Below are 16,122 nucleotides of genomic sequence, written 5' to 3'. Positions count from 1 at the left end.
TTGTGAGTGACAACGGCTTGATGCCTGATTATGATAAATGAATTGTTAAATTGAATTAGGTGTTGCCGCCGCCGCCGCCGCTGCTGCTGCTGCTGTCACTCAAAAGCCATCGTCATCGTCATATTTCCCCCCAGAACCTTTCCGTTTTTCAGGTTCTCTCAACCGCTCCTGCCACTTCACAATTAAATTGCATGAAATTTGATATTTTTCAACGCCTGTCAGGGCCCACAAAAGGGTTGTCCTTTGGCCCCGTCTCATGATGGACATCCTGCCTCGGTTCTGGCAAGGGGTTGGGCTGGATAGATCGTCGCAAGGGTAAAGAATGAATGGACGGTTGGATGGATGGGCTGGAAATCTGGCGACAATTGTTGTCTGTGTCGCTGCGGTGTGGTGCGGTGTGGTATGCGTGGAAAATTAGCTCGGGTTACCTTAATTACGGACGTTTTGCTGGTGCCCAAAAGTAGAGTACGGAGTACTCAGTACCCTGAGAAGTTTGTTTGTTTGTTGGTCGCTCGTTGTTTCCCTGAAACCCTTCTGAATAGTTGAGCTCCGGTTGCTAATAGGCCCTCCTTCAGACGGTTGTTAGAGTGCACAAAAGTTAATAGATGGCTGTCAGAAGTGGCTCATCTTTCATACTTTCGGCTCAGTTTGCTGTGGGATTGTTGTTTTGTTGGACAAGGAAATACAACTCAAATAATATCCTCTCAGGGAAATAGGTTGTGAAAAGTTTTGGTGTCATATTTTGGTGGTATATTTTATGTATTGGATTTGAAACTGAAAATTAGTAAACACTTTGAACGAATTGGTTTAAAATAGCTCGAAATTATTTTGAAACACATTTCATTGAAGAGACGAACTATTTTGAACCATTTTCTTATGCTATGTACTATAACCAACAGGATCACATATGAAAAAGGGACTTTTGGGAATTTTGAACTAGATTTTGGGCTGCATTTGGATAATAACACAATAAGTTATGACCCATACTGTAAGCAGTTTCTTTAGAATTCAGTCGGTTGTACAGCCAAGCATCCACTTCATCTACTCTGGCATCCCTATCTTCCCTTGTATCCCAGTCCTCTCTGGCAACCCCGTCTTCTCTGGCAGCCCTGTCTTCTGTGGTATCCCTGTCTTCTCTGGCATCGCTGTGTTCTTTGGTATACCTGTCTTCTCTGCTAGCCCTGTCTTCTCTGGCAGCCCTGTCTTCTCTGGCATCGCTGTGTTCTCTGGAATCCCTGTCTTCTCTGGCATCCCTGTCTTCTCTGGTATACCAGTCTTCTCTGGCAGCCCTGTCTTCTCTGTCATCCCTGTCTTCTCTGGCATCTCTATCATCTTCGACTTCTCTGGGATCTCTGGCATCGCTGTCTTTCTCTGACTTCTCTACCTTCTCCTTGTGATCCTTTTTGACTGTCTTGAAAGCACTTTCGATCATTGTCAAGAACAAAGTTATACACCTTTTCATCAATTTAATTATTAAAGTAGTTTAAATTTAATTCATATTTCCATCATTACATTTTGGCTACATACCTTTCTACCGTGAGGTTGAGGCTTCTTAAGAGCTTCAGAATACTTTTGAAACTACTCCCAGGCATTACTGTCACCATTCAATTAGCCCGCCTACACACGCATGGACGCAGAGACACCTCCATCTGGGTAAAAGTGTCAGTAGTCGTACATTTTCATGCCCACTGACAGACGGCTGGTGCTGGGTCCGCTGACCAATGCTCATTTCTCTCATTAGTGCCACCCATTCGGATTCGGTCAGTCATCACTCACTCATTTACTGGGTTTTTGGCTGGGACTGGGACTGGGACTGGGGCTGGTGCTGGGGTGGGGGTAGATGGGTGATACATCATGGAGTAGTGTTCACGCTCCAAAGAATGCGTGGAAAGCAGGCAGCAGAATGAATGGGAAAACTGAACCAGAAAAATGAACAAACTCGTTGAAAATCACACCTCGTAGTCGGCTACGGCTACGGCTACTCTTTTTTCTCTTTTTCTTGTTTGTGGCTGGAGACCGGAGAGACCCGAGAGACCTGAGGGACCTGAGAGACCCGAGAATGGCGGTGGGGGCACTGAAATGTGTCACAGCAAAACAGCTACCAAGCGACAGCCAGCGACAATGACAACGGTTCCACATTGTTGTCACATGTCATCCGACGCAGAAAAAGATGACACGGCCATGGATGGAGAGCGTGAAATACGAGTCCTTTGGCATGTAGCAGCCACGACGATGACGATGACGACGAAATGTGAAATGGGCGAAAAATGATGAATGACAAAATTATACAGCAAATGCGCGTCAGCCAGACATGTGACCACTAATGAGGATCAACTGGAGTCTGAAGATGGGACTCGGGTTTGACACTCCTCCTCTGGCACTCGTGTTTTGTTTCATGCCACTTGAAAGTCAAATTATGGCATTGAATTTCGCTCTTTCTCGAGTGTTTTTTTGGGGCGGCGAAACAAACATCCTTTCTGTATTAAATTTCACTTACGCATCTCTCTCTCCTCTGTGCACCCGAAATTAGGAAGGAAGCATAAACTGTATTATAGAATTTATGCGCATCATCAGGAATTATGGGGGTGGTGGCACACTCTTATCTAAACGATGCACGACGATGTCATGGCCTCCACAAGTGCATGGTGTGGTGCCAAAAATGGTCAGGAAGTCGGCCATAAGCAGCCAAAAGTCGTTTGCCAAAACGAGCGAAACGTGGCAGCACGAGACAGCAGCAGCAGCGAGAGGTAGACTGCCATCAAATAATAAAATGCAAACTCAGCAGGAAATTCGCATTCGGGGTAGTTTTCAGACACCAAGCACAAAAAAAAAGTAAAATAAAATAAAAACGCAATTTGGTTAGAGGTTTTAAGGCCCTGATGAGGCTCGAGGGTACACGGAGTCTAAGGGTAATTGAATTTTGAGCACGAAAAGACATGTCTGTCTGGGGGAGTTGCTTACAAATCAGGAATATATATATTAAGGATAATTTAATAGCCATAAACGAGGAATATCGTATTATTTACGGTATACTGAAGGTTATACCATTTTTAAACTAGTCCCAACTCCCAAAAATATCCATAAAAAGTGGTTTATAAAATTCTTAAAAATAGTTACAAAGTTTACAGATTTTATTAAATATATTTTAGTTAAGAATTACACTTAATAATCATTGGAATTATATGAAATTCTTTCGCTTTTTGGAAGAGCAAAAATAACTAATTGAAACGTTTTTTTCGAGCCACATGTGAGGCACTCCATGAATACAGGGTATACAAAATCTGTTCCCACGATTTATATCAGTAGAGCAAGTAATTTGGTTAATTTATAGCACCACATGCCTTAAAAAAAAAAACCAGTAAAAAAAGTAAAAGGAACAACAATTGAAATTCGGTATAAATCCATCAAAAATTTTAATGACCAATTTGGAGATCTTACTTTCGAAAGCCAGACACACTGATGCATTGACGATGACACCCACTCAAGTAGGAGCGACACTTTCGCTCATGAACGAGAGACACCACCACCACTACCACCACTACCACCCGGGGGCAATAAAATGTGCCCCACTGTGCCTGCGACACACAACGTTCGATGCTCGAAGACCCGGGCGCCGGCCCGTCATCAAATGTCGCGATCCGCGCGCAATCCATGATCCAAGACAGAAGGAGCAGAAAAAGCTATATATATATATATATAGATATATGTATGTATGCGATGCTGAAAGTGGTTCCGAGTGGTGCAGTGCCGTGTGGTTGGCTGTGTGGTGTCTGGGGCTGTGCGGGGTAGTGCCTAAGTAGTAGTTGTCATTTGAGTGACTTTAATGGTCTGTTGAGACATAATCGCTGCCATTTTAAATGGAATTTTATTGCCACTTCACGAAATTTTTATTGCTGAACGAGTCGGCCAGGCCCGAGAGACGACCATGCCCGCCAAAAAAAAAAACCAACAACAACAACAACAAAAAAGCTGCATGCTGTGGTGACGATGACGCGCGGTGGACTCGACTCGGGCGGTGTGGTGGCTGCCGCCGCAATGGCAACCAAATTGTTGCATTTAAAAGCAAATTGATGGCCGCAGAACTAAAGGAGGCCACCATGGACAGTTGCCGAGTGGCGAGTGGCTGAAATTCAAGTTTGCCCCCCGGTCGCACACGGTCCACGCATAAACCAAAAGCTTACCACTGCACTGAGAGAAATTACTTATATGAACTATAGAATAAGAAATATATATGTTTTCTACTCACAATTCCTCTTAAATAAAAGCCAGACTTCCAAAATGTATCTAGAAAAAAAAGAATAACAAATTATTGCAAAGAAATAAATAAAAATATAATCTATAAATTATATTAAATTAATTCTTAGTACGCGACTATATTATTCTCTGTAGGGTGTAAAAATCTATATCATTTAGTATAAATTAACTAAAAATTACATCAATTATATAAAATATATAATTACATTTTTTTTGTTCTAAATAATTTAAAATAAAATAATTTCTTCTTTTCCCATAGCTGTAAAGATGCAAATCATTTTGTTGATTAAATAAAAATTAAATTAAATAATAAAAATTAAATTAAATTGAATTTAAAAAATTTTTAATTTAATTGACTTTTAATCAAAATTTAAATTAAATTAAATGTTATTAAAAAGTTAAAATTAAATTATAATTTTAGTAAAATTGGTTTAAATTAAATTTTAATAAAAAAAAACTCATTTTTTGTTAAAGTAAATTTTAGAAAATTTAAAAATATTTGTAATTTTTATATGTATATTTAAACAAAATTTATTTTTTAAATAATACAGTTTTCTTAGTGCGGTGCTAAAAAGCCATAATTTTTTAAGGAATTAAATCTTAATTAATCCTCAACTAGAACTTTAATCCTAGTAAACCCTCTCTTGCACAAAATATACTCAATTTTATATTTAATTTTACTTTATTTGTAATCCTCAACCAAAACTATTGCCCAGTGTAGCTTTGGAGATCGTGGGCAAAGCCTAAACAACGATGTGTTGGTATAATTTTGTAGACTAGTTTATTGGACACATTAAATATGGCCCGATAATTAAGTCATAAATTAGATTGCAACCGCGACGACGACGTGAACGACATGGACGAGTGTCACCATATCGGGTTACGTGGCATCCACACACAGCGGGCAGCCGAACAACTGCCCCAAGGAGAGGCAGACGGTGGCCGTGGCAAGGGCGGAGCCAGGAGGGGGGATATGCGTCTCATTTAAAATTGATGCCTAATCGAATTTCTTTATCGCGTGTGTATGTCTTGTCTCCTGCAGCTGAGGTGTCCCCCCCCACCCTGTCTCCGTCTCCAACGCAGCATCCACATTGCGCCCCGTCTCTCGGTGCCTGTCTGGGGCACAAAATTTATGGATTTGCATATTGCGACACTAAATGTTTTAAGGTCTCTTCTGTCGGAGGCCTCTCAGCGGCAACCGACAGCCGACAGCCGACAACCGACGATCGTGTCAGGAAGCTAATGTTTAATGAATTCAATTTCTTTATGCGCTACTTGGACGATTTGCCAGAGAGAGACCGAAATGAAAAATGTGCATTTGTCCTCTTGTCTGGGTCTGGGGCTTGGCTCGAATGTTGGGTGTTCTGTTTCAGAGTAGGGGGGATAAGCATAATATATGGCAACAAGATAGAAACGGAAAACATAATGAAGGTTGCAGCTGGGCGTTCGAGATGAGGCAGCTTTAGGGAACGATAAAAATCTGCAGTCAATAAAGAAAAAATTATGTTGCCATATATTTTGCAGAATTAATTAACAATAAAACAGAAAATAGTGCACTGCACATTCAGAAAATTGAGAGAGATGTGCGGCGGGCTTTGTCCATGTCCCACAACCAAATCGGCGACAGCTGTACTCTTAAATTGGGCAGCAAAAGAGTCCTATCCTCGCAGTGATTTATTTCAAGCCTCGTCGTCGAGTAATTTGTCTTTCATATGGCATCTCAACAGCTGCTGCTGGCTTGACCACATGGGCCCTCCTCTTGAGTATCCAAATCGGAGTTGACGGCTTTTATGCGGTGCCAAAAGCAAACATGATCTCCGGACTGGCTCCGAGTATCACCACATTACAGAGGCATACATATGTGTTGCCAGGTAATGGAGATGAGAAGAAGTGTTGCCTGGCAGTCGCCTTTCAGTCAAGCATCACTTGTGTGTGTGTGAAAGGCTGGCAAAGGAACGACCGACCACTTTTGTGGTCAACCTTCGGGAGGGACGAGTGACAGCTTGAAGAAATAAAACTTCAGAGTCGTAATTGAATATAAATTCAGGCCAACGCCCAAATGTTTGAAGACAGCCAGGCCTGAAGGCAGGGAGATGGCATGTAAATTCGAAATGCAAACAGCGCATCCTTGCCATTCAATCACTCACTCACTCACAGCAGAGCAGCAACGGCAACGGCAGCAACGACAGCAGCTCTCTTGATGGATGACAATCAATCTCAAGTGTCAGGCAAATATCAGTTTGTTTTCATTGAAGCGTACCACGGAATCGTGCAGCATGGGCTGGGGGCTGGCGGCTGGGGGCCCCTCTGGTCTGACTCGTCTGCCTGCCGCATGCAACTTGAGTGTGAGTGAGTGACAACAGTCGAAATGACTGAATGATTGAATGGCTGATGGATCGATGACTGGCAGTGGGACTGGAACTGGGACTGTCACTGGCTTGTCTTTTTCCTTCGGGGCAGTAGATGGGTTCGACTCTCCAAGGCTGGGGTTCGGTCAACAGTGGGAGAAATTCAAGACACTGAAATGTCTTAGAAAAAATATTAAAAAATAAATTAGAATAAAATCGGAGCTGTTCCTCGAAGAGTGGCTAACCCTGGAAATTTCGAGAGACAAAAGATAGACCACATTATCGCCTATGTCTGGGCCTGTTTGCTGTTGATGCTGCTGCTTCTATTGAATGATGCCCCCGTTGACAAGTCACGCCAAGAGAGTCGAGTTAGCGAACAGCTGGTCCTGGTCCCTGGCCACCCCGCCTCCTGTTTGGTGCCACAATCTGCAGCAGTGCCATCACATCCTCCTGTCAGTCAGTCAAGTCAGTCAGCAGCGCCATTGTTGCTGTCACTTTCATCATTGTCAGCTCTCTCTCTCTCTCTCTCTGTCTCGGTTGATTTTGTCATTGTCATTGCTCGATTCCCTGGCCTGGGCTCCATGGCAGCCCAGCAGCATCGCTCAGATCAACATCAATTTATTAGTTTTATTTTCTTCGCGGCATCGGGCATTTATAATCAAGTATTTTTTTGTGTGTGTGTTGTGCTGTGTCACTTCCGTTGAAGACACTTTTGTCGTCACGAGCACGAGCGACAGGTCCGTTCGAGGTTCCTCCACTCTCTCTGGCCTGCTACCTGTTGTGTGCGCCTGGCTATGGCCTGATGATGACGAGCACCGATGTCTGATGAGTCTATTATCAAGCCAGTCCCCGTTGTGTCAGCATTTATGGCCTCTTGTTTGAATAATTGGATATTACGCGGCCCGTACTCTGCCTGCTGTCGGCCAATGGTACCCCTAAATAGCAATTAGACCGTAATTTGAGTCTAGGCTATGTCGGAACGGAAGTTGTCATGATAATTGGAATTACCTTCTTGGCCGAATAATTGAAAGAAACAGGAAACGCTCTACAGACGGACACTGGGGGAAATGACTTGGCAGAGGGCTCTTCGATCAAAAAACAAATACATGAGCATCGTAATGCATTTTTAATCACAGAAAGGCTGGTTTTAGATCCACATATAGGAAAACTTAGGAAAAATAAAAGAGTTTGGGTGGAGGTGGAAGCTATTCCGGCCTTCTTGATCAGCCCAAATCTAGAGCAACCAATTGACAACTATTCAAAGGTATATCATGATTCTCATACCCATACCCAACACTGTCCTAGCAAATCCATTGTTTTGCCTCATTTCTGATGGATCTAGTATTTATGTGCTTTGCAGTTGTTGAAAATAAATCATAAATCATACGACTGCCGATCAACTCAGTTCGTGCTCGTATATATATTTCGTAAACCCTATTTATTTGGTAGAAGCACACAGCGACAAGTATTCAAGGAAAAAAATATGAATTCGGGACTACTGGTGGCCCGGTCTCTGGTGAAGCGGGTGAGCCGTGACCAAATCTACCGCCTGGCCTCGACCCAGCGGTATCTTGCATCGATAGCCTGTCCCGACGCCCACAAGGGGGGAAAGGGTCTGGTGTTGGGCCTGTACGAGAAGGAGTCGGCAAAGGGGCCGCGCCTGACGCCGACCGGCGAGAAGTTCGACGACCGTCTGAACGGAAAACTGAACGAGCTGATATGCGAGACGAAGATCAGTGGTCGCCTGGGACGCGGCAAGGTGTTCAACAACGTCGACGAGGAATTCCGTTCGGTGTGCGTTGTGGGCGTTGGCATCGAAGGGATTGGCTTCAACGAACTGGAGATGCTCGACGAGGGTATGGAGAACGTCCGCGTGGCCGCCGGCATTGGTGCCCGGTCCCTGCAGGCCATGGAGTGCATTGAGGTCCATGTGGACAGCATGGACTACGCCGAGCAGGCGGCCGAGGGCGCATCCCTGGCCACTTGGCGCTTCGAGGAGAATGTGTCCAAGAAGAACCGCACGATCCAGCCCAAGCTGGAGCTATTTGATTCGCCGGATACTGACAATTGGACGCGAGGCCTCTTCAAGGCGGAGGCCCAGAACATCTCGCGCCGACTCGCCGAGTCTCCGGCCAACTGCATGACACCCACCGCTGTGGCGCAGGCCGGCGTCGACTTCCTCTGCCCGTGCGGCATCACCGTGGAGGTGCGCACCATGGAGTGGATCGAGCAGCAGCAGCTGCACTCATTCCTCACGATTGCCAAGGGCAGCTGCGAGCCTCCCGTCGTCCTGGAGCTCGCCTACTGCGGCACCTCGCCCGAGGACAAGCCGATCCTGCTGGTGGGCCTCGGTCTGACCTTCAATTCGGGCGGCATCAATCTGCGTCCGTGCAAGGGCATGGATGAGTACCGTGCCGATTTGAATGGAGCTGCTTCCATCCTGGCGACCATGCGAGCGGCTGCCGCACTGTCGCTGCCCATCAACATCACGGCCATCCTTCCTCTATGCGAGAACCTGCCCTCTGGCATGTCCGTGAAACCGGGCGACGTGGTCACCCTCCTGAACGCCAAGAGCATGGCGATTCGCAATATCGACCGTGCTGGCGTGGTGGTCATTGCGGATCCCATGATCTATGGCCAGACGACTTACAAGCCCCGTCTGGTGGTCGACGTTGGATCCATGTGCAAGGGCGTCAAGAAGGCCGTCGGCGGCGGCGCTACGGGCATCTGGTCCAATTCGCACTACGTCTGGAAGCAGTTCCAGAAGGCTGGATCGCTAACCGGAGATCGATTGTGGCGTTTCCCGCTGTGGGAGTTCTACAGACGCCGTGTGGCAAATCACCTAAGCTTTGATCTGACCAACGATGGTGATGGCCTGGCCTCATCTTGCCTGGCGGCCGCCGTTCTCCACGAGCTGGTCCCCTGCGCCGATTGGGCGCATCTGGACACCTCTGGCACTGGCCTAATGTCGACTTACGGCCTGGTGCCGTATCTCCGAGCGGGCCAAATGACAGGACGCCCGACCCGCACTTTGGTGCAATTTCTGTACCAGTTGGCGTGTCCCGGCGAGTAGTGCGGCTCTACGCAAGCATATATTTTTTATCACTGTTTCATTGTTTATTGTTTCTGACAAGACAACACACCCACACACCCACACACCCACACCCACACACCCACACATGCAGCGAAACAAATGCAACAGGGCAACAGCAGCAGCATCAGAACAAAATTTGAAGGGGTCCAAACAACAAACAGAATATCGATGTACTAGTAAATTATAGAATGTTTTGGCCTAAACTCAAATTACAATGAATTATTTGAGGGGAGTGTTTGGGTAGGGCATAGAATCTGTGATTCATTTATTCGCTGTAGCTAAAAAGGAGAGACCTCCCATTCAAAGAAAAGATACATAAACTCATTATCAAGTAAATATGTTAAACCGATTAGAGGCGATCGGAAACCCCATTTTCATGCTGATATCTCTGAAATTGTTTCTCCAAGGAATAATATCTATACTGCCTTACTTATTAATTTTTTAAATATTATTAATCTATGATTTATTTATCATAATACACCTTTTTATTCGCCGTTGTGCTTTAAAAGAGATTGGCAATATATAAAATAACCGATAAATCATTCCATCAAGTCAGTTGCGATTCAGTCTCTCAAATATTCCCTCCAGAAATCAACGAAAATGCGGAATACAACTCTGATTGTCTACATTTTTCGCTGATTTCTGTGGTGACCTCGGAAGTGACATGTCCACGTGGTCTATGGTGCATTTTAGCATAATTTAATTGTATTCCTTATAGCTCTGTTCGATATCCAGTGATGTTGAAGATCCGTGCGGTGCCGTTTGCTATCCAACAATGCTTCGAAAGGACAGAACCCGAGACCAGGATTTTGAGATCATCAAATGGAAAAGTGCCGTCGCTAAATTCAACAAACAGTTGCCAGAAAAGAAAAGTCCCTGTGGACAAAACAGTACACTTAAATAGGCCATCGACGCTATGATCAAAATCAAGTTAGAGTTAAGTTACGAACTGCAGAAGCTCCAATCTATATCCAACGAAATCATATAACAATAAAGAGAATATACATACATATATTTGCTGATCGATTCCTTATCCCCAAGAAACAATTCCTCTTTCGAATCTGGCACAAGGAACAAGATGAATTGCAATACCCAAGAAAGATTCATTCCCCGCACGAGTGGGGACAACACCCAGCTGTCAGGGCTGGGCCATCAGTCAGTCAGTCAGTCAGTCAGTCAGACCTCCTGCATGTCCCTCATTCAGTCATGGCTTCAGGGCTGGCTGCTGCTGCTGCTGTCCCCCATCCCTGGCAGACTGTCAACGGGGCTGTGTGTGTGTGTGTGTTTGCGAAAGCTTTTGAATTTATATGCCAGTGTCAGTTGTCAATCACATTTGCAAACTGTCACACATGCGAGCGCCCGCGCTCACCGGAAACAGCACAGCGGCAACATATTAATCTTTGCCAACAAGAAGGATACCTACCCCTCCCGCCCACATGGGCGCCCCACCACTCGGGCACCCTGGAAAACCTTGAGAGGGAGAGAGAGGGGCAGAGGCAGAGGCGTTGCCGCGGAAACAGGAAGAAGAACGCGCGCAGACGTTGGGTTGACAGGCATAAGTAATGCAAAAAAATTACTTTATAATGGAGTGCGAAAATGAAAATTGCTGCAACCAAAAACCAAAAGAAAATAAAGAGAGATCGGTGAGTGGGGGTGGAGCTCTTTTCATGATTGCTGCAAGCAATTTGAGGTAAGATAATCATGGGGCTAGAGTCGGCGGCCCCCCACAAAAGATTGTACACTCACATTTCAAATGCACACTCGGAAAAATAATATAATTTTTGGTCTTTAAGTATCTGCATTTCTATAGGATTTCTATACCTAAAAAGATTCTCATTGAAGTAGTCCTTGAAGTATCCTTCTAAAGAAAACAGACCAAAAAGTTCTTTAAACTATTAAAAAAAAGAGGGTCCCATGGGTATTTGTTTAAATATTGTTCAAAGATGTGTATCGATGGGTGTTGAATATCGAATACCGATCAAATTGTTCAGGAATACGAATGCAACTGCTTTCGATCGAAGATATCCTTCAAATATCGCGCTCATGTAGGACCTAACCTGGTTTTAAGCCCATGATTTTGAGACTTTGAGTACTCCAGTTTTTGCCGAGTGCAAGAAACCTGGACATGGTGCAGCCACACGAGTGATGGCAACATGTTGCTGCTGCTGCTGTTGCTATTGCTGCACGCTTCATGTGGCTGCTGCTGCCGGGCGTTGAGTGTCAAGAGCAATACTTTGTCGCTGGACTGACTGTTGACTGTCAACTGTTTTTCTCTTTCTTTTTTTTTGTGTGTGAGAGTGTAAGGGGCGTAAGCATTTCAAATGCGATGCGCTGACACCTCCTGCAACAGCCACAGGAACGGCAACAGCACAGACACATGGGTGTCCCGTTCCGTTCCGCTCCGTTCCGTCCCGTCCCGTCCCGCCCACTGGTTCCACCACGCCCCCACACACAGCTGACAGCCTTCTGACAGTTTCTGTTGTTCACGCGAGTAATTCATTTTATGCTGCCGCTGGTGTGGCACAGCCCCAACACAGCTCTGGCTCTGGCTCCTGCTGCCACTGCCACTGCCACTGCTGTTGCTGTTGCTGCTGTCACCTCGTTGCTTCATTTCGCATCACAAAAATGCCAAGCAAAGCGACGCCCGTTGACATGTGAGAGACGACAACGTACGATGAGGCAGCGGCGCACTGCCAGGACATGCTGCCAACGGAGCAAAAGAAAGAGCGAGAGAGAGAGAGGGCAAAAAGGTAGACAGAGACGGGGCCCAAAAGGGAGAAAGCGAGAATGAGACAGAAAGGCCCATGAAACGTCCCGGTGACAAGTGACAGTTAAGTTGATGTTGCCTCTCTGCTGTTGGATGTAGCTGCCTCTGCCTCTGCTGCTGTTGCTGCCTCTGCTGGTGCTTCCCGGCAACGTAATTCATTTTGCATGTGCGTGCAACATTTTCAAGCGTATTTATTACGTAAATTAACAGCCAGCCACGGAGGTTTGTTCCACAAAACCGAACTGAAAGATACTCTTGGAAAAAGTTATACCCAAACCGAATATTTTTGAGGAACACGTGCCGCGACCTCTAGATACTTGATCTGCGCGGCCACGTGTTCAAAGATCCAAACGATAGATAGGTTTGGCCTTCAACTTTATTCCGGATGTGATAGAAAATATAGTCGGTAATCTTAAGCGATTAATCGATTTATATAGATTCGAGTCCCCAAAGCAGTATCGCCTTTTCTATGCCTATCCTCTAAAAGGGTATTTCGATGATGAGGAGAGGACTAAAGCCCAAGGAGAACGGTTGGGAGGACAACTACACCGACGACGACGACGACGACAGCAGGATGTTCATGACGCAGCGGAAATAAATTTTGCGTGAACAATACAAAGCATTACACTGCAGGTTAGGTTAGTTTTATACACCCCATGACAGAGGAGGAGAGAAAGAGAGGAGGTTGGCGAAATTAATGGCAGGCCAAAGCAGCTGACAGGCGAAGAAGGAAGCAGCAGAAAGGGAGAAAAAGACAGAGAGAGAGAGAGAGAGAGAGAGGAGGCCACGCACACATGCTAATGAGCCGTCAGGAGTGACGGTGTGTGGGGGGGCAGGAGCTGGGGGGAACTGACAGGAAGTAACTGTCAGCCGAATGAAAGGAACGCCAAGTCGCGCTTTTGTGGCATGAACCCCCCATGGGTAAGGAGAGCGATGAAGTGTCCAGCTAATGGATGGAAGCAATCAAGGACTCAGACGACAGTACAAAGGACTAAAGAGATTCCATATTTGTAGACACACTAGGCGAGCAAATTCCATAATCGATATATCCATGAGATTTCTGAACATTCAGTTGAGTGAAGTTTTGCACTAGAGAGTGTACGACATCAGATTTCCAAAATGGAACAAATTGAAGACGTACAACGACTTGTGTCCGATCCAAGGCAGGATCAAGAGGCTGGGAACAGCATTTGGACCACTCTCTACAATATTTTCCACACCTGGAAGGACTATCTTCTTCAGCTGATCCAGGGCCAACAGTATTCACGTTGGGCTCCATTGGACTATAGTCTGGCGATCTATCGAAAGATGATGGGCTGGGACGAGGCGTACATTCGGTGCATTATCCTTCACCCAACCAGCGTGCAAAAGGCGGTGGTCACCCACAAGGACGTTGTTCATGTGTTCGGCGTAGGTCCTACGGCACAGCTTCAGTCGGCGGAACAAGTGGATCTCTACTGTGGGGCCTTCCGTCCGTGCACGATCCACGAGCTTGCGGTGGGATGTGCTGCCGGCATCTTTATCTGGCGGCATGTCACGAATACGCTCTGGGACAATCGAGTGCTGAGGCACGCAGCGCACATCCACGTCACGTCTGTACAGTGGAACGAGGACGGCACTGTCCTGGTCAGTGCGGCCTTGGGAAGTAATCATATCATCGTCTGGGATCCGGAGAGTGGACAGACGATTCGATTTCTCTCCTCTTCGATTAGCTTTCTGCTGTACAGTCCCGACTTTCAGATGCTATTCGGCGCCTCCAGCGATTCGGGGGCTAGCGTCTGTTATGTGGATCGTAGGACCTGGAAGCTGGAGCAAATCCTGGAGGGGCGACGAGTACAGACGGCCGCCTGGACAGCCTGCAGCACATATTTGCTGTTTGTCCAGAAGGACGACACAAATCTGTATGCCATTACCAGGAATTCGGAAGTAGACGTTTTCCTGAAGCCTCAGCTTTTCTGGGCCTTTGAGCTGGTGGCGAATCTACAAACAACACCCTTTGCCGGCCAGGAGTTGTGCCGCAGCCAGCCCCATGCAATTGCTGTGGATCCATCGAACGTCTATCTGGCGGTCATCTACAAGAAGCAACCCTTTGTAGAACTCTTCAAGCTGTGCATGGCCAAACATAAAAAACTAAGCATTTTAGGCCCGGAATACATTTATAGCGATGATAATCAGACTCTCCGCACAGGTATCTTTCCCACATGTGTGTGCTTTGAACATGGCAAGAATGGCCAACGGAACCTGGCCATTGCCTGGACTTCGGGGCACTTTCAGTTGAAGAACCTTTAAGAAGAGACGACCGAACGACGGTGAGCATTGTCTGGTGTGTCTCCAATACACCGAGTAATCATATATTGCTTTCAGCTTCTGAAGGAAGATTTACACACACACTGTTTCAAATATTATTTGAATAAAACACTACCAACAAATATGGTGAGCATTGCCAGGTGTATTGCCAACATATCAATTAATTGTATCTTTTTTTTTAGCTTCTGAAGGAAGAGATTCACACACGATACGATATATTTTGTACACACATGTTGCTGTTGCTGTTTCGAATAAACTTCCATAAAACACTACCAACATTTCACTCTACTTACCACACTTCCAAAGATCCAACGATCACACATAAATCATTGATAGGCAACATTTTATAGTACAACTTTTGTGCTATGAAAATTTACACAGTGACGAACCCGTTCGTGGCCCAGGAAAATGGATTCAGTAAATGTATCAATTTACATGAAGCAACACTTAATTTGAAAATTATATGCAAAAGGAAGTGCAATAAATTTATAGGCAATGTCGGCGAATCAAGAGAGAAAATGTACACTGCCGGAGATCGAGTTGGAGATGGAGACTCGCCATAAACTTGTTTACCAATTTGCTACCAGGCAAAAAACCCCCAACCACTGACCAGAGACCGAAGACCGAAGACCAGAGACCGAAGCGGTCTAGAGCAAGAGTGCCGTGCCTCGTAAATGTTTCTATCAATTTGAAGTGCGTCCCGTAAAATTTGTGAAATGTTGACCATATCGAAATAGGACCGTACCGCGACGACTACGACGACGACGACGACGATCCGTTTAATGTTACGCAAATTTATGTGATTTCCTTCTACACAAATTTAATTGATTATAAGCATCCACGATCCACTATTGAGGGAACTGGAAGTCGTCTTTATCTGTGTCTTGGTATTTATTGAATCGTTGCAGTTGCTCCGCACTTGGTAGCCCGAAAATATACGGCTAAAGTGGATTTTCATTGACCAACGAGATTGTCATGATAGTTACGAGTAATACTGTGTGTGTCATTAGCCTTAAACCGAAAGAGTGGACTGTCTGTAAAGTAAGCTTTCATTACTTTGGAAAGTATCTATCTATTTGGGTCGTCGTCGTGCGATAAGAGCGAGTGAGCCGGGGGTTGGCGCACAAGCGGTGTCTTGTGTCTCTGTCTCTTGGTCTTTAAGGTCTCATTTTAGGGTCTGAACTCTTTATTCGTTCAATATTTCGCCCTCAAGCAACATCAAAGCTCTGGTATACCCACTCTGATTTCCCTAACATGCCTCAAGGCCAACTTATTATCAAAATCTCTTAGATTTGCTTTGATTTTTGATTGATTGAAATGTCACAAGGGATCTAAATAAGTGAGGTTACTTA

At 45.5% G+C, this 16,122-nt stretch overlaps 2 protein-coding genes and 1 long non-coding RNA gene across 3 annotated transcripts; 2 read left to right on the top strand and 1 right to left on the bottom strand.

The window, feature by feature from the left end:
• Window positions 1-5,761: 5,761 nt before the first annotated feature.
• Window positions 5,762-7,835, bottom strand: LOC117183904 (uncharacterized). Its single transcript, XR_004469006.1, has 3 exons — window positions 7,611-7,835; window positions 6,848-7,537; window positions 5,762-6,782 (listed from the first exon to the last, which is right to left on the bottom strand). It is a non-coding gene; the product is annotated as an uncharacterized lncRNA (long non-coding RNA).
• Window positions 7,836-7,969: 134 nt separating this feature from the next.
• On the top strand, window positions 7,970-9,905 carry LOC6903509 (cytosol aminopeptidase-like). The gene has a single exon (XM_002132350.3). The coding sequence runs from the start codon at window positions 8,086-8,088 to the stop codon at window positions 9,673-9,675; it is 1,590 nt and encodes a 529-aa protein (XP_002132386.2). The 5' UTR covers window positions 7,970-8,085; the 3' UTR covers window positions 9,676-9,905.
• A 3,603-nt stretch (window positions 9,906-13,508) lies between these two features.
• LOC6903510 (aladin) lies at window positions 13,509-15,042 on the top strand. The gene is made up of 3 exons (XM_002132351.3): window positions 13,509-14,772; window positions 14,828-14,896; window positions 14,953-15,042. Exon 1 carries the CDS (start codon window positions 13,583-13,585, stop codon window positions 14,750-14,752), a length of 1,170 nt encoding a protein of 389 aa, XP_002132387.2. The 5' UTR covers window positions 13,509-13,582; the 3' UTR covers window positions 14,753-14,772; window positions 14,828-14,896; window positions 14,953-15,042.
• Window positions 15,043-16,122: the final 1,080 nt, after the last annotated feature.

Source organism: Drosophila pseudoobscura, chromosome 4 (genome assembly GCF_009870125.1).
Source record: "Drosophila pseudoobscura strain MV-25-SWS-2005 chromosome 4, UCI_Dpse_MV25, whole genome shotgun sequence".
NCBI classification, from domain to species: Eukaryota; Metazoa; Arthropoda; class Insecta; order Diptera; family Drosophilidae; genus Drosophila; species Drosophila pseudoobscura.
The sequence above is the reverse complement of the archived record's forward strand: the minus strand, read 5'-3'. Positions and strand labels throughout refer to the sequence as shown.